Below are 27341 nucleotides of genomic sequence, written 5' to 3'. Positions count from 1 at the left end.
AACTAATTGTGAGTTTCAATTGGAATTTCTTTGAGTTTCACTAGAAGAAACTGCCGAAAAAGGTGCCAAAACTTGGCCCATGTTTCAAGCTTGGTTGTCTTCCCAAGGCATAGAAATACGTGACACCTGGGCATGTCTAGATATATGTGAATGGACCTACATTTTAACATTAGAATGCTTATACCAGTGCATGAAATTATTAAATCAGGGATTGTAAACCACGCATTTGGAATCAATGGAAAAATACGGTTTATAGTGATATTTTCGAATTCAATAATTTTGAATGCATTCATTTCGAATCAATAATGTAGAAAGAAAATGTCCAATTTATTTTATTTCCCCCCAACCCCCTGTTTTTTTAATAACCCTTTTTTTACTAGCCAAACCCCAAAAAAAATATAAAATAAAAAAATATATTCGACATTTTTTTCGACATTTTTTTCGAAATGAATGCATTCGAAATTATTGATTCGACATTTTAACTGCACACCGAAAAATACATACATAAAAATAACATAATTGGACCACTGTTGTGCCCAATATTAGTTATGCATGAACAATATAAAATAAACAAAGACGGTAACATAATTAGACAAATGTTATGGAACTGGCTAAAGAGAAAATTATAGATTGAAATAACAGAAGAGAAAAGGAAGAAAAGGAAAATAAAGAATCATTATTGTGAATGTATAGCATGTATTACTATAAATCAACTCTTTATTGTAAGGTTTATTCGTAGTGGGTCTAGTGAGCAAATGTGAACTTGTGAACTCCCTGTTTTTTGGGAGAGTGAAATGGTTTCAAATTAAGTGTTTTTAGAATTATTTATTGCAGAAGGCTGTTTATCAGTGCCAGGTGATAGTAGATGACAAGAAGTCATACAAAATAGATTTTGATATCTTGCTTTCAGTTGAAGATGAGTAGTCCGGCATGGAATAAGTAACATGCAGTTGATCTCCCTATATGCTGACGCCTCACAGAAATCCCTGCTGTAGCTTCCCTCAGCCTTTCAGGGGGTGATGACGCAATGTAGCCAGACACACACCATCACTGCCAATTGGCATAGCCAATCACGCACCCCATCACACCCACATCCATGTCAACTTCAGCATAACCATGCTGTCAAGTACAAGTAAGGAATTCAGCTGGTTTATCATGCTCTGCATGCCGTGTTATTTAATGCACATTTGCAAAGCATTACCCTGACACCTGCTTGCCATTCTGCAATTGTCGTACGCAGTGCAACTTATTATACACTGGTGGAATATATAGACGGAAGGCACCTGTGATATTGCCTTGCCAGAAGTGAATACTAGCCACCAATTAACCAACCATTCAGCATCTCCACCTCAACTGAATCGACAACCCTGCTCCGTCATAACACTACAATAGTGCAGCTAAACACCCTTGGTCACAATCTCAAAGCACACGATTTGCAAGCATGACCCAACTGGGTCACCACAATGCTCACTCTTGATACCAAACACACCCATCCATTGGTATGCGCAGACCGGGTTACTCCAAACAGTATGATATGATATGATATGGCATTTATAACACGCCTATGCACAAGTATTTCAAGGTGCGAAGAGGCAAGGGAGGGGGAACAGCAGGAAGGCAGACAACAATCCTACTAGGCCAGGTGTCATTCAGATCGCGCAAGTGCAAGGGAAGGGGGAAAAGGAAAGTGTGGGGGGAGGGGAAGGGGAGAGTGCAGTGCATGGGATAATAAAATAACAAGATAAATAAAAGAACGGCCAGCTGGTGGCAAGTGCAGGGGGTTCCATGTAATAATGTCGCCACAAAAATCTCGCCATGCAAAAACATAGACGAAAAATGGTCGTTTTTTGTGGCGACATTATTGCATGGAACATGCGGGGGACACCCCTGCAACCCCCAAACTTTTCTTTCTTTCTTTTTAAAAAACATTTTTTTTGCCCCTGTCCCCATATATATGGTCACCCAAATAATATCGCCACAACATTTTCCCGGCGATATTATTTACGGCAACCATATATATGGGGATATTATTACCTGATACCATGCAGGGTGAGTGCAGACATAAGTGCTGGTGGGGGGACTGTAGGGATACAGAAAACAGTCCCCAGGTTCCGGGGTTGCCATGGAGGCAGTGCAGGCGTGCAACTTGCAGGGCTTGGGCCTGAGATCAGATGGGTGGCCAGGTAACCAGTGCAGTCTCAGTATCAGCCAGGACTTCAGCAGGAGAGAGAGGGAGAGAAAGCAGAAGCAAAGAGGACGGTTTTAAGGTGCTTCCGGAACCGAAGATGGTTCTCCTCTAGTTTCGGGGAGGCAGGGAGGCTGTTCCAGAGGTAGGCCCCAGCCGGAGAGAGAGATCTACCACCAACTTGTTGCTTGGAGAAGCGACTGACCCTGAGGGAGTTGGAGGCGGATGAGCGAAGAGCTCGAGAGGGAAGATATTTAGGAATAGAGAGTTGATGGTATTCAGGCCCCAGGCCCCAGAAGGCCTTGTGGACAATGCAGAGGGTTTTGAACTTAATCCTCGCAGCCACTGGGAGCCATTGCAGAGATTTCAGTCCTGAAGAGATACGATCCCTGGGCTTGAGGCCAAGGACAAGTCTTGCAGTACACGTATAAAACCAGCTAGAATCTTACTTGCACACAGAGACCATGTTCTTATGATTCCGAACTGCTCATCTCGGCACTGCAGCACCCCTCTACAGGGCTCTCCTCTGCCTACACTAACTAACTCCCAACCTAACTAACCCAACACAGTGCATTTCTTACAGGTTTCTAGGCCCCAAGAGGCCATGAAAATGGAAAATGTGGTGTAATATTCGACCCAATAATACACCACTTATTTATTTATTTCAATTTGTTTATACAGTTTGATCCAAAATCAAACCCCACAATATCCCTTCCAGTTACATACATCTGAAATGTACTCGCATTTTTGCCATCCATGGTGGTAATGTTCAAGTGGCACAATACATTCCTCCATTCCTCCCGACCTAACATGCAACCCTTCCTTCAAAAACATCTCACTCTCCACCCCAATCAAGATCTCCATGCACCTCCGCCTGGAACTTACACCATACCACCAATGGGTCTTCATCCTTAGTTTCTTTAACCCCCTCCTACCTTAAGGGGGCATTCGATCTGTCGGTGCCTGAAGCATGTCTCACACGCCAATGCTATACCCTGTAGCGAACACCCGCCCCACAGGTCATTTCCACACCTCCCTTATCCAGGAGCCAAAGAGGGGACCAATGGTCAACTTCCAGGCCATAGCCATCACTTGCTTCAAAAGAATCAATCCCAGAGAGACCACTTTCATGACAAGCCTGTTTCTTGTCCCCATCTTGCTGGGTAGCAATCCCAATGTACAATGTTGGACTGTGGCTTGCACCCACAACTTGATGAGGGCACATATCTTGTCAATCACTCAGCCCCAGAAAGTTTGAACCACAGCACAGCCCCACCACATGTATAAGTATGTTCCCACATCTTCAGCAATTGTGGTCAAGATCTGGAAAAATGTTTGCTACCATAACAGGCGTAACATAGGCCCAGATGACACACTCCTATTGTATCCACTGAAATCTTGCATTTCTTGACACTTGTTTCACATAAAGCAGCGCTGTAGCCCATTCACTATCCATCAATGGTTCTCCCAAGCCCTCATGCCACCTACTTCTTGGCTTAGTCGCTCCCTCCTCTCTGGCGGCCACTGCTGCAGCACAGAGTTCAGTGATCCGCCTACCACTTTTCGCCATATAATTCCATATCTCTCGGGTTGTGCTGGGAAACCTCACCATGGTCCCCTAACAACCGCCATTCATTAGGTTTATTCTAGAACATTGAACCGCATTCCGGGATGCAGAACTCAGAATTCCTGGTATGTAAAGACCCCATAGGCATCATAAAGATATTCAACGCCACCACCCCAACCAGTTCGTGCCGCTCTCCCCCCGTGGCCTCTTGCCTGTAAGGAAACCCAGCGTGCAACAACCTCATCTCTGGCATGAATGGTACCTTTTGACCCGGGAGTCTGGTTGCCTGCCACCTGACCTTTGTCAGTGTTGCCACCAGTGAGGGGAGTCGAGTAAGCTCCCTATCCCTGGCCCCAATCACTTCCAACAATTGCAGAGGCCTATACTTGGAAGCAATAATCCACGTAACCACCTCCTCCTGTGGAGCCACAAACAATCCCACTATGTGCTGCAGCGTTGCCGTCCAGTAATACAGACAGAAGTGCGAAGCCCCAACACCCCCTTTTCTAGCGGGAGCTCTAATGTCTTCAATGCGACCTTCGGACTCCCACCCTTACACGACTTTCCCAATATCGTGTGCAGCTCGCAAAATTAGTCAGTCAGTATAGTCATTGACATGGACTGGAAGACATAGTAAGCGAGGGAGTGCAATCATATTCACAAGTTCCAACCTACCCGCCACTGATAGGGAGAGCTTCATCCAGAATTCAACAGATCTATCGAAGGCAACCAAGCTAAGCATCACATTGTATTCATCCACCCATTTGCAGTATTCCTACATTTAACCCTAGATATTTGAATCCACCACTCTGAGTGTCCATGCCAATGTGGGGTAATTTGGTGCCCACCCCTTCAGGTATCGTATAAAGAACCAACTTAGAACGATTAATCTCCCGTCCCCATAGTTCGCCAAATTACCTAATTGAGTCGAGTACTCCCAAGTTGCGGAGCAGGTCACGTACATATAACAAGACATCGGGCCTCATTACAAGTGTGGCGGTCTAAAAACAAGGGTGCTGGTAAGCTCACCGGCACCCTTGTTTCTGGACTGCCACACTACGAGTTTGCCTTCCGGGTCCGCTGCACCCAACAGGTCTCACCCTGCCCGGTGCAGTTGCCATGGAAGCACCGGCACCGTCAGCAACGGTGCCAGTGCTTCTGAGTCCCCATTCCCATGGAGTCATAGCGCCAGTTATGACGGTGTCCAGTCATAATATCGAATACAAAATTTCGAATGGCAAAAAAGTCGAATCAAAAATGTCGAAAAAAAAAATGTCGAATTATTTTTTTTTTTCGATATTTTTTTTTGGGCTCTAGTTTATATAAAAAAAATAGGTAAAAACAAAAAAAAAAAGAAAAAACGGGGGTTGGGGGGAACCCCCCCATTTCGAAAAAAAAACGTCATAAAAAATAAATTCGACATTTTTGTTTTCGACATTTTTGTTTCGACTTTTTGACTTTCGACATATTTGTATTCGAGATTATGACTATAAACCAACTGGCGCCTGACTTCCCGCGCCACCGGGACTTGTAATGTCCCGGTGGCACCGGGAAGTCAGACGCTGGATTTAGTGTTACAGGGTTGGCGTCAACCCGCTGTTGGCACTGGCGGGTTAACGCCAACCTCGTAATGGGGCCCATTATCTGCATACAATGATATTTAGTGCATTCTGTTCCCCGCCCCCATGAGCAATCCCACTTCCAAGTGTCTCCTGCATACCACCCTCGCGAGTTGCTCAATACCAGAGCGAATATCATGGGCGACAAAGAGCAGCCCTGACATGTTCCTCTCTGCACTGGCCAACAAGCCGACACATTCACATTCACCCACACCCTGGACGTCGACCCTTCATATAAAAACTTTATCCACCCAATAAAGGAGGGGCTCAATCGCATCCTTTCCATTAATATGCATTGAAAATCCCAGCGTGGAGTCCAATGTTGTGTAGGAGTCTAAACTAACCACTGCCACCTCTTCGGCCAAATCCCAGTATTTATCCAGAATTAGAAAGGGCTTCCACAGGTTCTGCACCCTGCTCCTACCAGGGACGAAACCTGTCTGTTCTGGGTGCACCAGCTCCTGTACAGCCAGTCTCATGATGACTCGCAAAGATTTTGCAAATAATCTTTATAGCTACAAATAACTATAGTGGACTGTATAACCCACAGTCATTCGTATCCCTGTCTATCTTCAATAGAACCACACCAAAGCTTTCAGCATGGTACTCGGGAATCCCACTTTTATCATGGCCTTGTGGTAGACCAACAGCCTAGGGGTGAGGAGATCCTTGTAAGTCCTGTAGACCTCCAACATTAAACCATTGTTCCCAGGAGTCTTCCCCAACCCTAAATAATCAATTGCATGTTCGATGCCTTGCAGATCTAACGGTGCACTAAGCGCCTCATTCTATATATGGCCCAACCGAATCAGTCCTGCTTCATCCAGGAACCCGATCACGTTGCAGATATCCAAAATTGGCCCGTCAGGCATAAAGTGAATCATAAAAAGCCCTGAATACATCACACATGTCCTCCTAGATGATGACCCTGTCTCCTGCTGCATCCCATATCCCATCACAATACCGATTTCCTGCTCTCTCTTCACCAACCAGACGAGAAGCCTGCCTGTCCTGTCCCCTTCATGCGTGTTGTCGCGCCAAGTATCCAGCATAGTCAAAGGTGGCCAACTTCTCCGAGCCGCACTAAGATACCCCACCTACCCTAGTTGCTGAGTTTGTATCTCCTCCCCATGCCCTCTCTCTGGTCCAGGTTAACTACCTCACGTTCCAACCGAGAGACCTTGTCTACATGAACCCTCTGGCCCCCACTTTCATTGATACACAAAGACACCTGAGAAACAATTTCAACGATTCCCATTCCGTAGACCTACGGGCCGTTGTCCCCCAATTACGTTCCAGAAAACAACACATTTCTTCCCGAAGAGTACATCCAAATGCACCATCCGAAAGCATATCATTGTGAAATATGCACATCGGAATGGGCGTACCCCATCAGCGCTTCACCAGGGCCATGCATAGGAGTGTGTGATCAGACAATGGCCTATCCCAAAACTCCATTGCAATCATGTTGGCTTATTCCACCCCCACAAAGGCGTAATGGATTCGTGAGAAAGACCTATGGACTAGCAGCACTTGGATCTGTGTTGTTGGTGCCACACATCTATGAGTAACAGATTTGTCAGTATCTGCTCCAGCGTCTTAGATGCCCTTGTCACCGGCCTCACATCAGTACTAGACGTGTCCTGCAAGTTGTTTAAAACACAATTAAAATCCCCCCAGCCACAGGACCCTGTTTACCCGATGTCGGCCTATACACGCATCCATGCTTTCAAAAAAGGATGCCTGATCCATATTTGGCACATACGTGCCAAGAAGTAGCATTGGCCGCCCCATCATCCTGCCCACTATCCCCACCTACCTTCCCTCAGGGTCATTCAATGTCCTGTGCACCGATAAGGCAACCGACTCCCTCACCCATATCAAGACTCCATGAGCATATGAAGAGAAAGACAATCCCATCACCAGTCCCCTCCAACTAGTGTGCAGTTTGCCCAATTCGCGCTACAGCAAGTGTGTTCCCTGAATTATTGCCACATCCACCTTGTACATCGCCAAGTACGAGTGGATCGTACTTCTCATGACAGCATTATTAATAACCCGTACACTCCTGCTTATCACATTTAAGCTTGCCATAGTGACCAACTCTCATATACCAGCATATCCCTCGTCAGTCGGCACACTGAAATGTTCCAGGTACCCCTCACTCTATCAGCATCCCCAGTACTACTAGCATGTGAATTCTAACCAAAACAAAGTGAACACCCACCACACCACTAAGCCCTCCTTCCCCCACCTCCTACCAGTGTCCACCAGCCCAGCCCACAGAGTCACTCTACCACCAACCCCTCCAGTCCTTGCCCCGTCTCCCCAACAGGTCTAACACACTTCATCCAACCGGAGGCTCCCATCCAGAAACAGAACATCAACAGCAAGTCAACAGTCGGGCCCCACAGAGAAAACTCAGGGGCAAGCAAGGCCAACCAAGCTAGAGCTACAGCAGAACCCTCCTCTACCCTCACCCGGACCAACACCCTTCTGTACAGCACAGCCTCCCCCTTCGCATCCCTTTTTACAAGGAAAGCAAATACAAATCAATCCCCCATCCCCTGCAGTCATCAACGCAAACACAACCCCCCATACACTGCAATGTGTTAGTCAAGGAGGTGAGTCATCCTGCACTTCGGTTTGTGAGGCAAGCGCTCCCTGATCACCTGCAGCCCCATCCATCATTAGAGTCTCATTGGCGCCCACCAGCACCCTTCCGGAGGGCGCCCTGCCTCTCCTCGGAGCATCCATGTGAGGTGTGCGGTTTGTGGCCAGTCACGGAATATGTAACACCAGTCCCACGGGTATGCCCTTCCCCCGCTATGCGGTTCTCCAGCCAGTCCCAAGCATCACTTGTGTATAGGCGCGTTACAAATGTCATATCATATCATATAATATCATATCCTTAGGAGTGTGAAAGAAGGAGGACCTGTCTTGGGCCAAATCCTTTAACTTGATGCAACTGGCAAACTTTTTGCCGAAGTGGTTTTAAGGCAGCTCCAGGATTGCGTGAACTCGGGGCATCTCATCTCTCATCTCCAGGCGAGGTTTTAAACTGGGATCAGTACGATAGATCAATGCTTTTGTTTATCCTTGATCACTCATAAATATTCAGTGTTGAAGGGGATGAAAGTGTAAGCGTCTTTGTTATCTCCAGACCGCTTTCGATTCCGTACCCAAAGATAAACTGTGGCGGGTTTTATCTGAGCGGGGGTTCCTATAGAGTTGGTCAGAATAATGAGAGAACTGTATACTAGCAATTCTGTGGTTGTAAGATGGGGTCCTGGAGGTCAAACCACAAGTACATTTAGGGTGGACAGGGGTGTGAAACAAAGATGTGTCCTTAATCCACTCCTGTTCTGCCTGTACATCAGTGAGATAATCATAGAACTGTTGATAAGATGTCAAATCAATGTTGATCCCCCGCAATTGTACCCAGCACTGTTTTTTGACGGCTACATCTCCTATGGGGATTAGGTTCTCTTTGGAGTGTTTTTTTAACCAATGCACTGGGGTTGACCTTAAATAAAAGCACGAAAAAGGTCCTGGTTTTCAGGCCAAGGCGATCCAGGAAATGTACAATCACTCTGAAAGTTGATAGCTCACACCCTGAGCAAGTCTGCTACTAGAACTATCTCGGTGTCAGATTCACTGACACCGGGACATGGCTTGCCCAGATGGACAAAGCCAGGTTATTTTGAACACACACTACCTTCTCCTTCCATTTATGTTGTGATTACAACAACAGTTAACGCGTGACTCTTATAGGTTTTTGTGCTCATATTACTGTATACTGAAAACTCCAGGCTATTTCACTTGAAAGATATATGATATATGTCATTTTAACTTAATATCATTGTTTTTCAACACATATACATTTCTTCTGATTCTTTACTTTTAAATCTTAAAAAAAAACACATAACAAACAATCATACATTATGTGTGCAAATCAATAGGTTAGTCAGGTGCTATTTTTATATAATTCAAAAGATTTTGGAACTTTCTGCTGCAAGTCTTAGTGGGGAGTATGATATTTTTAAACATTGACTTCAAACACTTTTGAGGACATGCAATGTGATCATTTCAATGTCAATGACTTTTCGCATACCACTCTCATGTTGTAGACCTTATTGTACCATAATATCTTTAAACTTCCCTCAAGATCAATTATTCCATTGCATCTTTATGTGTTTTCATTCCTGTGATATTCTTTCTTACTCTCTTCCTCTTCAGTCCTTGGTGTTGCATGTGTTCTTTTAATACAGACATTACTCTATAAACCTATCCCTGAACTTCTTTTTTTCAAATATTTGTTCTTAATCTTTCCCTTTTGTGTAGTATATCCTGTGATCATTCCTTCTCCCCCTCTGGTTCCCCCCCTGTGAGGTTAGGATGATGAGACTGCTCCGCAACACCCTACCCTCCGTAGTGGTCGAGGCAAATGTGACCTCACTGGGAGGGAAGAAAAGGATACTACCATTTGTTATTGTCAACTAGGAATTCCCATTTAACTGGGACGAAGGAACTGAAGTGGAGAGAGATGATGCAGCAAGAGGAGGACAAGAGAGACGTACGTCCGCCAGGGAATCCTCAGGCTGATGAAAAACTTGAGAGGGAAGGATACTATGCAGATGGCTAAGCCCGTGAGTTTTAAAACTGCCTGGAAGCTGAGAGCAGGGCAAGGGACGCCAAGCGTCCAAGAAGACCGAACAAGCGAGAAGGCAATAGTGGTGGCGTGACCACAGAGATCCTGTGGTGGACTGGAGGTCCCCTGAACAACTCTGAGACCACTAGGCGGCTCGACCGCCTACCATCTGGTTACTCCATAGCTGTCAATTGATAAAGAGGAGGAATGCGAAGCTCAGGACTCCGGAGCAAAGCAAGAGACGGAGATAACAAAAGAAGCAGCGAACCACGAACATATGAAGGCCCTATGAGTTACCCCAGACAAGCCAAGGTAAAGGGGAGAACGGGAGTCCCAGGAGGTCTAAGGGGAATCTTTATAGGACTATTCATACTCATCCCAGTGATCTGTATGAGAGAATAAGAAATAGAATGATGATAACAAGAGAAGCCTGAATATAATAAACCTTGAAAGAAACACTGAACACAATTAGAGTATTCGTTATGGGACTGTTCATACCCGTCCCATTGATATAATATAATAATATATTCAACCTTGAAAGAGACACTGAATTTAAGAGACAAACAGCTGGCGAGAATGGCAAAGTGTTTAATACGAATGTAATAGGAACTTTAAGACATAGTAGGAATTTGACAGCCAGGCCTGAGGAGAAGGGCAAACTGAAACGTCTGTCACAAGACAGAAAAGCTAAAGAGAGGGAATACTGTGACCTAAGAAAAGGAGAAGAAGATATAAAGAGAGATAATTACAGAGATTTGGTATCACTGCCATGGGACACAGAGAAAGCAGCCCTATATGAACAAAGTAGTGGTTTAAGGTTCAATAAACCAATCCTGGAGAAAGTTAAGGAGTGTAATACAGTTCTGAAGGAACTAAATTATTTGATTAAAGGAGTCCCAAGAGACTACTAAAAATGATCATATTAATGAGAAAGGAGAAGAAGAAACCTGCAGGAAGCAAGCTAAGGAGAAGGTAGTCATTCTCCTTTCTTTAGTTGTTTGAATAGTGGTAGGGTCAGTTAGGCTTAGTTTGGACTGTGGACGTTTTCCTTTTGGAGATTCACGGACGACTGACGAGCACCTTAGTTAGTTTATTAGGTAGGGAACACCCCATAGAAATAGGGACAGCTACGCGTTACATTTATTCTTTAATAAAAGCATTGTCAAAATGTCCTCAAGGATTCTGTGTCCTCGTTCTGATCCGCCACAATCCTCTTTCATAGAGACAATGTTTTCGATATATTGAGTACTGAACTGCTTTTTGAATGTTTCACTAGGCTTAGTTGTGCACCCCTTGCTTTTGTTATGCCCATCTGTGCCCATCTTTCATGCATGGATTTCACTTGGTCCACCTGTGCTCTCCTTTCGGCACTAATACCCCTACCCCCTTCTGTACGTTCTTCCAAGCGCTGATTTTCTTAGGACCACTTATGTGCTCCTCTATGCACATATTTATCTTGCCCCTTCTGTGCACTCCATTATGCATTGGTTCCCCTGGGCCCACCGGTGCACACCTCTATGTACTGATTTCTGTATGCTCATCTGTGCATTCCACGAAGCATACATCGATTTAGATCTGGGGGTCTGCAACCACTGGCTCACCAGATGTTGTGTGCTACAGCACCGACTATGTTGGCACGAGCCAACATAGTCGGGAGTGAGGATTCATGGGAGTCCTAGTGTATAACAGCTGCTCCCCGTGTGTCCGCTCCTTGTAACTAAGTTCCCTTCAAGTAACAGCGCCTCGATGGCCAAGGACTGCTGTGCGCTATACAAATGTAATAAATTAAATAAATAAATAAATAGTTTAAAACATCTGCAGAGCCACATGTTGCAGACCTCTGCTGTAGGCCCATGTGCACACCCCTTCATGCACTGTTCTCTGGCAGCAACTTTTCCTGAACCTCAACCTTTAGGTATTTGTCCACAGTAGATGCTAAACTTTTAAACCTTTTCATTGACACTCCTATTATTTTATTCAGGGCTGCAGTGCAAGCATCAGAAAGATTATATATTGATTTGTGTTTTCTTTCCTTGACAGGTCCTCTTATTGCCACCACAGTTTTTACCTTGAGCAATAAAGAAAAGCAACAGCTGTGTTCCATGGGCATTCAGAATCCTGAGCCAATACACGGTATGCATTTTTGCTAAAGTGGGAAATACATTGACTGCAATGTGAAACCAGCGCCGAGGCCAATGTTAAAACAGTGAATACATACTCGCAGACGTACAACCAAGCAGAATTCAGTGACGATTGTATGTTTAGTGTGAAACATTAAAATTTGAAACACTAAAGTTTGAAAACTAGATCTCATAAATTACACTTTGAAAATGCACCTTTTCTATACCTTGCATTGATTTGCCTTTAAGTTCGAAAATGTAAGTTTGAAAAATGTTTATTGGTGCATTTCCGTTGCTATAATTATCTTTGAATTGCTAGTCCATCTGTTGCCCACTTGGCATTCCCCTGTGTTGTAGGCTGAGAGATACAAAAGTATACAGACAAGATATAGCTGTCTATAATTCTTGTGTATTTCCACAAAAATACTACTGTGCTCCATAACATTGTGTGTCAATAAGTTAGTGGTTAATGTAGGCTGTACGATGGTTGACGCACTAGTTGTTGATGAATCGGGCAGAGAACATTCACTAAAAGCTGCTAAAACACTGCTTCCAGAGACAGGGAGGACATCAGCTTTTAATTCAGAAGGGAATCTAATCAATTGTGGAGGAGGAATTTTAGCGGCCTCAGTAGTATCATTACTGCGGCCACTAGCAGGGCTAAGTACTTTTCTAAGAGTTTTGTACCAACACATTGGAGTGATTCGGTTAGTGCAGCAACTAGCTCACGAATGGCCATTTCTTCCTCCTTGAATTCTATTTGTCGCGATTTTGGACGAGGGGAGTTGTTGCTGTCACATTTCAAGTAAAATGTTGTTTTGGGATCGTTAGGTTTTCTATTAGTAAAAATAGTCTTGGGAATGCATGTCCTATGATGTCTCAATGGATATGAGCACGGCTGGGGATCACCATCATTCTGTTTTTGCTCAGTAATTTTAGTCACAATATAGTAATTACTTTTGCCCAAGGCATGAGTACTTTTGCTCACGTGCTCTTGCACGCATTTTACACCCTCACGCATAAAGGTCTCGGCGATCACAGAATTCAGAGTGTTTACCTCTATATTTTCCTCTGTGATTTCCTTTGATTCCTTTCCTTGCGCACCCATAGCCTCTATACTTGCTTTTGGTTCCTGCATGGTAGAGTCACGGAGAACGTTGATAAAACCAGCCGGCCTTAGTGGGACCCGCTAAGGGACCTCGTAATGCGGCGGTAGGGGGTTAACGGCAATGGAATCCTTACCAGTGCCGTTAACCCCCTACCGCGTACTAGTAATGAGGCCCATTCTCTTGGGACCAGAACGGTACTGTTTTATTTCTTAGTTTATAGTGTTATGGACAGAAGTAAGGTTTTCTTGACACAGGACAGTGCACACCTGTACTTTAACAGACATCCTGACATTCATCTTAGATCTTAATTTGAGGCAGGGAAACCCCTCTTATGAATAGGGAACAATAGGTTTTCTTTTGCTTTATTGTTCAGTACAGGTCTATAGCCCCAAACATACATTTGTGTCAGAATCCCTCTTCTGCACCCTTATAAAACACAGTAGTTGTTAATATGTTCTACATGGTTTTCTTTATGCTCTAGTTTCTTTGCGGAAAGAAGAAGAAAATCCAGTTCCAGGTTTCTTTAATAATGCTGGTGCAGAAGTCAAAGAAAGCAGAACAGATCCCAGCTCAGGTGAGTTAAAAATGCCTTCTGAGTTCTTCCAGTGCTGTGTGGGGAGAGACCCTCACATGCTGCTTCCAATGCCACAGAGCAGATAGTGCTATCCTTCCAGTTTGTTAAAGTCTGCTGAATATTTGTATTTCTTGGGAACGGACAGTTGGAGAACTCGTTTCATATCAGAGAGTTGCAATGTCTGTGTGTTAATTGTTGCACTGACTGTGATTTACCCATTTCTCTTTGCTTGGAAACTATACAAAGCAGCATCCTATTTGCTTACTATTCCAATTCCATGAGTTCCTTGGCATAGACAGTGAATTGACTAACTGTCTATAAGGTCCTTTGATAAAATGTACATGGTCACAAGATATTAGTTACATCATGTGTAGTAATTAAAAAGGTACTTTATTACATTACCATATTATAACTGGGTGATGAGGGTTTCCCTCCCTCCTGATAGTTTATATTGAGATGTGTGGATATACATGTGCTTACTCACAATACTGTGCAGGCCCTTAATAAGTCCTTTGAAAAATTGCAGTTGTGATAAAATCCCCCAAGTCCATTGGCAGGCCAGATGATAAGACTAGAAGGTGACTGCCTCTTACCTCACTGTGTGTTTTCATAACATGATATCCCCCTGCAATAATATGCTTGTATGTTACATGTAATTCTTTATTTTTATAACAGGGGATGAGGTTATTTCCTTCCCCATTAAAGCAGAGGATGAGACCTACTGCATTAACCATCAGGACACTGAAAGAAAAGAAAGCATCAGCAGCCCCACAAGTGAGTTAATCGTTTTTTTTTACCTGCAAGGAATAAGCTGAATTACATGTTTACCAGAGTAACTTTAATCCACTATTTACGGAAACACCATAAACTGAACAAATTCCTACCTCACTGTTGCGATGAATCTGACAAAGTCGTCACTGACTCCCTGGGGAAAGTATTTCGCCATGTGGCCAGGGAAGGGCAGAAGCTACCTGACTACAACCCTGGGGTGGATATCTATGGGAGGACTACATGGGGGATGGGGAGGGGATGGGGGGGAGATGAACCTCAGGAAGGTAGAGGCGGTTCACCATGGAAGAATACATAATGACCCTCCCTTTGAAAGGACTTATAATAGTCTTCTACTTCCAGCACAAACCTGCATTCCGTCAAGAGAGGAGAAGCAATCTCTTGACCTTGTGAAGTCTGTAAACAAGAGAGAGGAAGTTCTGTTCTTTGAGAGAGAAGGAACAATCTCTTGGTTTTGGGAGCAATATAAACTGCTGCATTGAAACGTGTGATTGTCAAGAGAGGAGAAGCTATATCTTGACACAGCTAGCCTTTTAACAAGAGGAAAAGGTATTTATTTACTTTGTGGCAACATTGGAAAACCAGTAGTAGGAAGTGAAAACCTGTTAATATCTTGAGCCTGTGTGTTATAAAGGAACTGTGGAATTCTTGGGGAAGAGAAAAACTTTCATATCATTGTGGAACATTGGTTGTTTGTTTTCTTTTTGCACCATTCTGGAACTTTAAGTTGAACTTGCAAAGTACAGGCAGCCAAAAGAACATTTACCCATTTACTTTATGCCTAGTTTAGAATGCGAGGCTCAGCTTAGGTTTTGGACACAGGAGAGAGGACTTTTACATTTGGACATCCTGACCTGGACACTAGTTATTTTGGTTAAGGCAGGGAAACCCCTCATAGCTATAGGGAAAGGTAGGTTTTCCTCCAACCCCTTTTTCTCAAATGAAAGTTTATAGCAATCAAAATATGCCTCTATGTCTGACTCTTACTGCTTACTGTGAGTAGCCAGAAGGTGTCTTACCCACTAGTCCCCGGGATCTGTCATCCATGTGGTCAGGACACGGCCATTGCTTTTGGATCCAGTTCCTGGGGGTGGACCAGTGCGGGAGGATCACCTCGGTGAGGGGTCTTTGGGGAGTGGGAGTGGGACAACGAATGGTGAGACGCGGTATCCTCTTCCTTGTAACACCTTTACCCCATCCCACCAGGTAGGATATTTAGGAACTCTACCCCCCCACCGCCTTTTACAACACAAACACTTTCTCAAGCACAGTCCGCTATGAAAAACAGACTAGCACCCGAGCAGTGTACCTGACATGTCCTAATACAATGGTCAGGCGAGGACAGGCAATTACTGACCATCACACACACCTGACTTCCCTTACACTTCACCACACGGATAAAAAGCGGAGCAGGAGAGCAAACTCTGAGCGAGGCAAAGCACATGAGGAAACAGCAGTTTCGAGACGGCAGCTGAGCAAGAGAGGAAAGATGGCAAAACCAAATGGGATCGCAAGGAGGGAAATTCCCTTGACCTTTTTGACAAGGAATTGTTACTTCCCAGAGACCTCGAGAATAGAAAGCGTGAGACCCGGAACCCAGACTGAAGAATCCTGCATTGTGTGTCGGAGATACCCTGGGCCCTCCCGCGCCAATAATCGAGGCGGGGAGAATCACCAGCTGCCATGGTACCGTCCTTAGCTCCAAGAACAAAGCAGCTTCAGTGAAGTCAAAACAGCTAGTGAGTTGGGGAGACCGATACAACACCGGTCTATGTTGAAGCCAAGCTTGCAAGCCGCAGCATTGTATGGCGAGCGCAGGAACGAACATTGTTAAAACGCGTGTGATAAGAGAAGCAAGTGAAGTTGAACTGTTGATGAGTGATTGAACTTCAAAGCAAGCTACAATACCTTTGACAGAGTGGTCCGGCACTGAATGGTTGCTCACTAGAAGGTCTCTGCAAGGTATCCAGCTGAGAAGTGACAAAAGTAGTTCAATTTGGTCCGAGCCCGGCAGACGGAGACCAATTGAAAGAGAACGAATAAATGTGAATCGAAGTGGTCCTGCGACGGGTCAAGCAAAATCCTGCACACAGTCGAAAGTCCTCAATTTTGATGAAGTAGAGAAGGTTTGGAAAAGTACATGAATTCGGTCTGAGCCCGGCAGAGGAAGACCAATTGAAGGTTTTGTGTTTAAAGTGGATCTGAGCCCGGCAGAGGGGGACCCAGGGTGAACAGTAAATCACCCGAGAAGTTGTGTAATTCCAAATCCTGAGAAGAAAGGAACTTTAATGTTTTTGCGTGTTGCAGCGGGCCCTCTGAAATAAGAGACTTTGAATGGCAAAGAGACCTTGGCACAGGAGGCCCTGATGTTGAAGTTTTGAACTGCATCCTCGTGCTAGAGAAGCCAGCGAGTGTGCTAAGCTCGAGTGTGCCGCCTTGTCCCGTGCTGAAAACTTGGGGAAGGGAAGCTGGCGGCTTGAATATCCTGACATAACATTTCTTGAACACTTTTCTTTTGCATAACATTTTTTCCCACACTATATGTATTTAGAATTAATGATTGGCAATAGGTTTATTAGTATAGGCCCTTTTATTTTGACAGATTCGACCAGGACGGAGTTATTATTATTTGATGGTCGTAGCTTGCTCCCATCTTTAGATTTAGGATTAGATGGGCATTTTACAAACCCAATTGAAGTTCAATAAACACCCTTGAACTGTGATCACTTTTGTCCGTCTTACTGTTTGATACATGCCTTCTTTACATAACCCATCACAATGGCAACAGTGAACAAGTAAAACTTGTAGAATTCTTCTCTGAATTTGCGCTTTACACCTTTGCAGGGTTCTCTTTGTATTACTGTGCCATTACCTAGCCTAGTCTGAACCCAGTCCGCCGCCCCCGACCATGTGGGGGCGGCGGACTGGGTATCCCATTTTGAGACTCTCTTTGGGGCGGGTTTAGTCGGGATTGTGCTTTGTTTCAGTATTGTGAAACAAAGCACTCAGACGGCAGCGTGTTTATAAATGCTGTTTTGTAAAAACAATATGTTTTCTGATTGAATGCAAATGATGGAATGTGATTTACATGGCGACTTGTTTTTCATGTGCAAGACATTAAGGGTGTAATTCATAGATTTCAGAGCAGAGGCACCGCACCTGAGCAGCGCAGAGAGGGAGCGTGCGCCAGCGTGCGCTAAACAGCATTCTGGCGCACCGCATATTCATGGATTTTCCAAGCCATTCTGAGCGCTGGTGCAGCGGACATCCCGCAGCACCAGTTACGCCCCCAAGAACGCCCTTTGCGCAAGGAAAAGCCATTGAAATCCCCAATGTGGTGCAAAGGGCCGCGCTAATCCTGGACCAGTTTACAGGGCTGCTACACTGTAATTGCATGAAAATTCTACACGTACCCTGCTCACGGCAGCCAAAACGCGTGAAAATGTACTTGCGTACCCCGCTCGTGCCAGGTAAATTACATAGAAAAAGTATCCCCTGTGGTGTGGGCTGCCTGTGGTGCATGCCCAGGGTGGATGGCCTGCCTGCGGGGCATGGGGAGGGTGAGTGGGCTGCCTGTCGGGCATGCCCAGGGTGGATGGGGTGCCTGCATGTATTCCGGGGTTACGCAGGGAGTTTCACACGCGACAGGCCTTGTGCGAGCGGGGTACGTGTATTCTGGGGGTACGTGGGAAGTTTCACACGCGATAGTCCTAGCGAGAGCGGGGTACGTGTATTCCGGGGGTACGCAGGGATGTTCACACGCGATAGGCCTGGCGCGAGCGGGGTATGTATATTTCGGGGGTGCACGGGAAGTTTCACACACGATAGGCCTTGGGCGAGCGGGGTACGTGTATTTCGGGGGTGCACAGGAAGTTTCACACGAGATAGGCCTTGGGCGAGCGGGGTACGTGTATTTCGTGGGTGCATGGAAAGTTTCTGACGAGATAGGCCTTGGGCGAGTGGGGTACATGTATTTCGGGGGTGCGCGGGAAGTTTCACATGCGATAGTCCTGCCGAGAGCTGGGTATGTGTATTTCGGGGGTGCGCGGGAAGTTTCACACGCGATAGGCATGGGCGAGTGGGGTATGTGTATTTTGGGGGTGCGCGGGAAGTTTCACACGCGATAGGCCTTGGGCGAGCGGGGTACGTGTATTTCGGGGGTGCGTGGGAAGTTTCACATGTGATAGTCCTGGCAAGAGCGGGGTACGTGTATTTCGGGTGTGCGAGGGAAGTTTCACACACGATAGTCCTGGCGAGAGCGGGGTACGTGTATTTTGAGGGTGCGCGGGGAGTTTTACACGCGATTTGGCATTGTGGCCCCTCCTGGGTGTGCCCTTTCCCCCTTCCCCATGCCGTGCAGGCAGCCCACACCACAGGGAACTACCCTACACCCCTGACCATGCCCTGCAGGCAGCCCACACCACAGGGGACTACCCTACACCCCTGACCATGCCCTGCAGGCAGCCCACATGGCACCATGCACTTGTGAGCGCACTTGTGAGCCCCGACTCATTTCCCCACCCACTGACCCACCCACCATTGACGGGCACCTGCCCGCAGGCCCCCACTCATGTCACCCACCCACCATTGACGGGAACCTGCCAGCAGGCCCCGACTCATGTCCCCCAGCCACCCACCATTGACGGGCACCTGCCAGCAGGCCCTGAATCATGTCCCCCAACCCACCTACCCACCATTGAGGGGCACCTGCCAGCAGGCCCCGACTCATGTCCCCCACCCACCATTGACAGGCACCTGCCAGCAGGCCCCGACTCATGTCCCCCAGCCACCCACCATTGACGGGCACCTGCCAGCAGGCCCCGACTCATGTCCCCCACCCACCCACCATTGACGGGCACCTGCCAGCAGGCTCAGATTCATGTCCCCCACCCACCATTGACGCGCACCTGCCAGCAGGCCCCGACTCATGTCCGCCGAGCAAACCCACCCACCATTGACGGGCATCTGCCAATAGGCCCCGACTCATGTCCACATATTGACGGGCACCTGCCAGCAAGCCCCAACTCGTGTGCCCCACCCACCCACCATTGACAGGCACCTGCCAGCAGGCCCCGATACGTGGCCCACCAAACACATGTTCTAACAAAAGAGACCCATGGGCCTAATGCCCACACAAATCCCCCGGTCCCCCAGTACAAGCACGCAACCATCCAGTGCACCCACTCCCAAAGTACCCATTCCATGAGAGTCTCAAATGAACGACCATGGCCATGCATAAAAGTACAACAGAGCCACACAGTGGCAACACATGACTGAGGCAATGCTCATTGAGACATGCACAAAACCAATGAGAGTACACATCAATAATGAAGAAATATGATTTGTATTAAAATACGCAAAGAAAAAACATCATGAAACATCAAACTTGTAAATGAAGAAATGATGAAATCCAAAATAAAAAGAAATCCAATGTAAACCAAAAATCCACAAGAGGAAAAAACGGAATTTATCCATTTCAAATGTACAAATAAAGTACATGACATTTTTTTAAAAAAACATTGATCCATGGGTTGACAAAATAACTAAAGTATGTACAAGTGTGGAACTATATACAGTGAAAGTCCAAAGGGTCCATGATGCCCAAACGAAAGGAAACCTACCAAAAATCCCAAAAAAATAACTATGTACATAAAGTGGAGCAAAGTCCATGAACTCCAAAATAAAGAAAAAACAAATGAAACCTAACCCTAAAGAGCTATGTACAAAGGCGGAGGGCAAGTCCAACGGCTCACTTGTTGATGTCCCGGGCCAGGGCATCATCGAACTCCTCTTCAACGCCCTTGAGGCGGGCCTCTTCCCTGGCCCCGAGGTCTCGCAGGGATGCAGCCATGGCCTCCTCCAACTCCCTGCGAGTTGCCTCTCAGCCTGTCTCAACGCCCGGCGCATGGAGTTCTCCGCCCTGACCATAGTGAGCCGTGCCTCTTCCGCCTGCCGCCGATACGCCGCTCTGCATCAATTTGCCAGCCCAACCGCTGCCACACGGAAGACACACACAATCCAGGGTCCTCCTGCCCTCCGGCCGATGCCTGCCCCTGTGATGTTGATGGCCCCGAGCCATCATTGCTCCCACCTTGAGCCTGCTGCTGCCGTGCATGTGCCCTGCCTGTCGATGCCTGCACGTCCTCCTCCTGCTGGGGTCCAGTTGTTGGGGTGGCCACCCCTGCTGGACCTCCAACTCCCAACTGTGGCAGGGATATGTCCTCCACCAGCCTGGCCGCTGGGTCAGGGCCAGCTTCACAGGGTGCCCAGGTTATACGTGGGCAGGAAGATGGCACGGAGGATGACTGGCACATACGGGGTTCAGCTGAGGAGGGGGTCAATAGAAGTTCCAGCACACAGAGGAACCCAGCACTGCTGACCCGTCCTAGTAGGTCGACACGGTCAATGAGGCATTCAAAATGACATGCATTGTCCAGACGAGAACCTTGCACGTCATCCAGAATGCCACGTTGATGCAGCGCCACCCTAGCCAGGACAGGCTCAACCCGGTCACGGATAGCCACGTCCGCAGGGAGAGGAAGGCCAGTTGTTGTTCGCGCATCCCCTCCCTGAAAACGGGTCTGGACAAAGGCATCCCTGCTGGTGCGGGATGATACAGTCACAGGATCGGGGTCAGGATTACACACAGGCACCTCAGCGGCGGCCTGTGCTGCCTCCTGTCCCTGGACTGCACCACTAGCACCAGTCGAATGCCTCCCTCCAGGCCCCGTGCGTGAGCCTTCCACGGCCTCCTCCTCAACCAAACCCCCCACCAACCTGGATGACTCCATGCCATCTTCCTCCATAGGCCCCTGTAGGGTCTCAGCTGGCCCTTCTGATGCCGAGGAGTCCACCTCCGACCTCTGCCTCTTGGACCTACCCTCGGCAGCTGCGGCCGTGCGCGCGGCACCAGAATCCTCACTCCCCGAAGAGATGACAACCCAGGAGGGAAGCTGGGCATTGCGTCTCCGGCCGGGCGTGGGATCCCTGCTGCTGTGCTACACAGCACCGCCTCCGCCCTCTTCATCAGTTGACGCTGCAGACAGGGAGAGACAGAACACAGGCATCAGGGCACTGTACAATGGTCTGATACACACATGACAGTTGTACATGAGTGGCAGTGTCAAACTTCACAGATGGCATCACACTCCCCAACACACATCATTTGAACCCACACACATGCACAAATTAACAGGAATGTTGCAGCAGGCAGCACCATCCATACACGTACAACAGCATGAGCATTTGAAGGTTAGCCTGACGTCACATGCAACACGGGGAGTGCCGAACACATGCACACACGCCACCAGATATACATGCATCTGTCCATCTCCACCACTTGTCACAGTGAAATCATCAGCAACTATGTCACATCTGCCAATCAGCCTCCTACATGTCAGTGTCACATGCATCCATGGTGTATCACTGTCCAACACATGTCAAATACACACACACACACACATGTACACTGTGCACGTACGTGAAGGTTGAACCAGCATCCACGTGTCACACCCCAACCATAACACAGTACATACACAGAAATGCTAACATGTGTGCATCCCCACATGCATTAGTGCATCATGCATTTCAACACATACACCATTGATGTGCCTCACACATGACTGGACTCACATGCGGCAGGCTCATGTCCCTGCACATACACAACCATACATGGCCCTTTCCAGACATGTGTCCAAGCTGCACACTCCTGGCAAACCTCAACATGCACTGCGTCCAATCAGTACACATGGACACTTACTGCGCAACTCCAGACGGGTGTGCCTCTCAAGGACCTGGAGGTGGAGCGCTGGGTTTATACGTTCCAGGACCCTCACCTGGTTGTCGCAAAGGCAGACCCAGCACCCCTCTGCATCCTCTGCCTCCAAGAGGTGCCGGGCCTTGCTGAGGGTCCTAGACCTGAAGTCCTCCCAGCGCTTCCGGACGTGTTGTATGTTGCGGGCTGCCACCCCCTCCACGTTGATGACAGCCACGATGTCCTTCCAGATCCTCTTCCGTCCTTCATTGTCGGTGCGTGCTCTTCCGAAGAGGGCATCATAATGCACCAGGACTTGCTCCACCAGGATACCAACTTCTGCGGCACTGAAGCTGGTAGTCCTCTGCCTCTCTGGCTGGGGGTTGCCAGTGGTCTCTGATGGTGTTTGCCCCGACATGGCAACCCCTGAGGCAGGTGTGGGTGGGCATCTGGGTCCTGGTGCTGAGCTGTGGAGCGATGGAACTTCAGTCGGGAGTCTACTGTTCCAGCAGGGGTGGTCACAGCAACTGGACCCCTGCAGATGGCTGACGTTCAAGCACCAAATCGCAGGGCATGTGGCCAGCAGGCAGGCAGGCAGCAGCAGATGGCAGGTGGGAGCAGGCTCAGGACTCTGGGGGGCAAGAAAATGGCCTTCTGGGCAGGAGTGTGGTCTTCCGTGTGTTGTCGCGTGGCCAGCTTGATACAGATTTGGCACGTGAAAAAACTGCATGTCAGTGTGTAATTTGAGGAAAGGCCCTTAGCGCGTAAGCGCATCTGTGATGTAACGCGCACGGGCGTTTCCTTCCACACAGGTGCATAGTGATTGTACACGTGGAAAAACTGCACGTCTGGGTGTCACTGCATGTAATTGGAGGAAAGGCCCTTAGCGCGTACGCGTGTAAGTGATGTCGCACGTGTGGGCTGGGTTAAAAGGTACGCATAGGATGCCATTTTCTTGTACGTGCTTTTTGTGGAGAGCAAGCGGGTGATTCTTGTACTTCTTGTCGGTTCATACGCGATTACTTCACAACGGTTCCAGTTCGTACTCCTTGTATACTCAGACAGCGTTCAGTTCTTCTTTAGGCGGGGGTGTTGCCAACGTGCACACGTGTGTATTTTTTACCTTCTTTTTCCAGGCAGACGGTATGTACTGTGGAGCCTGCGTGTACCACGTGTACGCTTATTTTTGTGTTCCTGGGTGCCACAGCATAGTGTGGGTTCTTCATTCCACGCACGTGGGCTACCAGGGGTCACGTGCACGTTAAATTTTTTAATTTTGTTTTCGGGGTGCCTGAGCGTTGCCTGACCCTCATCTTCCCCCAGGAGTCAGAGACAGCCTTGCTAGAGCGCTAGGGTAGGTATTCCATCTAGTACCCTGCCCCCTTCACCCCAATTGCCCAGGACAATTGTTTACTGCATCTCCCATTCACACAAGAACATCAGTGCCATAGTTGGGAGGCGACCAAGTGGTAAGGGAGGCAAAGGTGGCCGACCCCCAAGAGGTGTCCGCGGTAGGGGACGTGGCCAGGATGTGCAGGGTGGCCCAAGAGGCCAGTGTGTGGAGGACCATTCAGGGACACCTAGCCCCCCCCCCAATGGGTCGGGGAGATGCAGCTGACACCATCCCAGCTCAGGCCTTGTTAACCCGGCCCATATTGTTGACCGAACTGGCCCCGGATGACTCACAGGCCGACTTCCGTGTCAGGAAGTCAAAGCCACGTGTGGCGGTGAAAGTTGCTGTCACCAGGCCACGTGGATCTGGGGCAGCAATGTCATCTGCTGCCCCAAGTAGCCAGGGTGAGGAGGCTGCAGGGGCAGCTGCAGCTCAATCCACCCCAGCTCCGAGTCACCCAGCCGGGACAGTGTTGGTCCAAGACCATCACACCAAGGTTGGTCCTGCCAACATCACCCAGCAGCCAATGCCTGCAGTGCGACCTTTGGTCATCGTGCCTTTGGCTACTTCCAGTGCCCAGTCCTCCTGCGCTTCAGCCACTACCGACCAGAGCGGCGTAAGCCACTTAGGCTCCGCAACACCTCTCAAGAGGAAGAAGAGTGCTCTTGCGGTACAGGCTGGGACCCAGGACACGGCTCCCCTCTCCGGCACATCAAGGAAGCGGAGTTTCAATGATGTGGAACTAGACGCACTTGTGGGCTACGTGTTGGCCCATGGCCGCGAAATGCTGGTGACTGCAGGGTGCAAGACTACAACTGCCCAACGTAGGGCCCACTGGCAGTGCATCGCGGACCAGATTAGTTTCCTTGGATTTGTGAGGCGCACAGCTCATGATTGCTCTAAGCGGTGGAATGACCTCAAACGCAGAGCAAAAAACAAGCTGGCTTCCAATCATGCCTCTACTCTGGTGACTGGCAGTGGGTCGCCACCAGAGGAGGAAGTACTCACAGAACATGAGTCAATCACTGAAGGCTTCATCACAGAGGATCAGATCCAAGGCGTGGGAGACCTACCAGATCTTGAGGCAATGTCCGGTGAGTGGGCATGCATGTGTGTGCAAACCATGTGTATGTTGCTTGGGTGATGTGTTCTGATTGAGTGCCAGGTGAGGCTGTGTAGTCATGACTGCTATGGGTCAACCATGTGGTGCCTCTAAACCATCCCCCGGCCTTGGGTTTGCGTTTTACAGTATCCCTTCTGACCGCAGTTAACAATTTGCACCTGATTACTGCACTTGCCCTTCAACTGCCATCATGCCACAACATTGTTCAGACTGTTTTCCTGTTCATTCTGCCTGATTGATGGAATCCTTTGCATGATTAACACACATTTGTGTGCCGTTCTGCCCCAAATTCAACATACCTCAGACATACATTTCACCCCACAATGCCCCACATTTGTTTACTTATTATGGGAATGATTTCATCAATCAGGCTGATTGAGTATTGTGCACCTACACATGCCCTGCACACAATCACTTTGGGGCCCTGTTTGAATGTTCAACATGACAATTGTCTTCTGTCATGTCCAAGTGACCAACCATTGATGTATCCATGTGCCTGCCATCACTGTATTAGTGAACACTGGCTTTGTTGCAGCGTGTGGCACATGCGTGTTTTGTCACACTCTTTTGCATGTTCTATTTCATGATGTTCATCTCACATGGATGGGTGACAGTACTGATTTGCTACCATCTGGGTGTCCTTGTCAAATCTGCCATGGCTATGCTACGTGCCATCTGTGTGCTGGCATGTGTCATGTATGTGGATTGCCCATGCCACTCACAGTCTAACGTGTGATGCAGGTGCTATGCAGCATGCAGCACATGTGTTGCTTTTCCATCTTGGAGTCCTCAGTGTCTGCTTTTCAGCTCCCCTTCCACTTCATTGCCAGTGCATGCATGCTAGAGTTATTGTCATGTGTGACATGTGTCATTTATGTATTCGATGTGTACATCGTGATGCCTATGTGTGTGGGCTCTGCTGCTCATGCCTGTCTTCATTACTTTCCTTTTATGTTTTTGCAGGTGATGAGGCACTAGATGATGTTGAGGAGGAGGAGGAGATGGCGCAGGGGCAGGAGTACTCACAGCCCCAACCAGGCACCAGTGGAGGAAGTGGGGTCCTGGTGGGTGAAAATCCATTACTCCTACAGACCATCCTGCCCATGGGTGTCTCTGGGTACACTTCCGAAGACCTCTATGCCTCAGGTGCTGAATCTGACATTGAGACAAATGTCCCATCACAGGTGAGTGTTTCTGACAGGGATGCTGTTCTGTCCAACCCTCCTGCACTGGGGGTAGAGGCCATTCAGTGTTGGAAAGTCTGCCTGTGGCGGTTACGGATGCATGGTCACACTCCACTATATTTGCTACTGTTCCTGGGCCAGAAGATCAAAGGAGGAATTCAGTCCTGCAGCCTCAGGCAGTGCCAGCACAGCAAGGTGCGCATCACCTTGCCCCAAACAGGTGTGGTGCCCGCCAACGCGGTGGCTGTGCGCCACCAGGCAATACTATGTGGGAGAAGTGTTAGAACTCCATGTATACTATTGCAGCTCAACAGGGGGCATCGTGTGAAATGATGGCTCAGGCCGTGGATAGGGTGGCCACTTCCATTCTCCCCCCTGAAAGCCAGGTGGAGCTCCAGCAGCAGGCAACAGAGTCCATGTGCCGCTCACACAGGGAGGACATGTTGGCGTCCAACAGGGACCGACAGGCTGGACTGGAGACTATGCGCACAGCTATATCTGCAGAGTCACAGGCCCACAGGGATGCCCTGAGGTTAGAACACAGGTCCCTCAGAGATACTCTGGGTGCACTTGAGGTGTCCCAGAGTACAAGGTCAGAACAACAGCTGGAGCAGCTAACACGCACACTCTCAGCTGAGCTCCAGGCAACCTGTGAGGAGACCTGGGCATCACGCGAGGCCTTGCAGGCAGAAATCCGTGTTACCTGTGAGGTGCTGCATGGGGATCTCCGTACCATCATCCTGCAGAACCAAACCTTTCAGACCCGCATGCTTGCTGCCATGGAGGAGCATGCCAGGGCTTTGCGTGGTCTGCCTCCCATATCACGTCCACCTTCTAATGTACCACCAGAGGGTGATGACAGCAATGGCAGTTCTCCCACTATAGGGTAGCCGTGCAGGCCATGAGCCAATGGAGGTTTTTTTTTTCTCAACATCCACGCATGTGGGTGTTGGGGTGCACCCTGTGCCTCCTCCCTGCCTTGTGCTACCCCCTGATCCACACATGGGCAGTTTTGATTTAGATTTTTTATTTATTTTTTTACAGTATTTCTTATTATATTTTTCTTTTGGTTTTTTCATATTTCATTCCGAATTGCAAATCAGAATTAGAATTTAATTTTTTGATTCTCTTTTTTTCTTCTTCTTTTTTCTATTAATTATTTTCATTTCATATTTAATTTCATTTTTTATTTTTCATTTAATTTTTTTATTTAAATTGTATTCTGATTTTTAGTTTATTTTAATTATTTTGTTTACTTTTCATTTCCTTTTTAT

General features: G+C 47.8%; 1 protein-coding gene across 2 annotated transcripts in view; it reads left to right on the top strand.

The window, feature by feature from the left end:
• The window catches only part of LOC138567630 (zinc finger imprinted 3-like), a 379970-nt gene that overhangs the window by 48882 nt on the left and 303747 nt on the right, over positions 1-27341 (top strand). For both annotated transcript variants that reach the window (XM_069646059.1, XM_069646060.1), the window contains 3 exons: positions 12063-12155; positions 13733-13825; positions 14501-14599. In XM_069646059.1, coding sequence (XP_069502160.1) covers positions 12063-12155; positions 13733-13825; positions 14501-14599 — 285 coding nt within the window. The remainder of the gene's footprint in view (positions 1-12062; positions 12156-13732; positions 13826-14500; positions 14600-27341) is intronic.

The sequence above is a fragment of the Ambystoma mexicanum genome, chromosome 2p, assembly GCF_040938575.1.
Source record: "Ambystoma mexicanum isolate Mex_15411 chromosome 2p, UKY_AmexF1_1, whole genome shotgun sequence".
Taxonomy (NCBI): Eukaryota; Metazoa; Chordata; class Amphibia; order Caudata; family Ambystomatidae; genus Ambystoma; species Ambystoma mexicanum.
The sequence above is the reverse complement of the archived record's forward strand: the minus strand, read 5'-3'. Positions and strand labels throughout refer to the sequence as shown.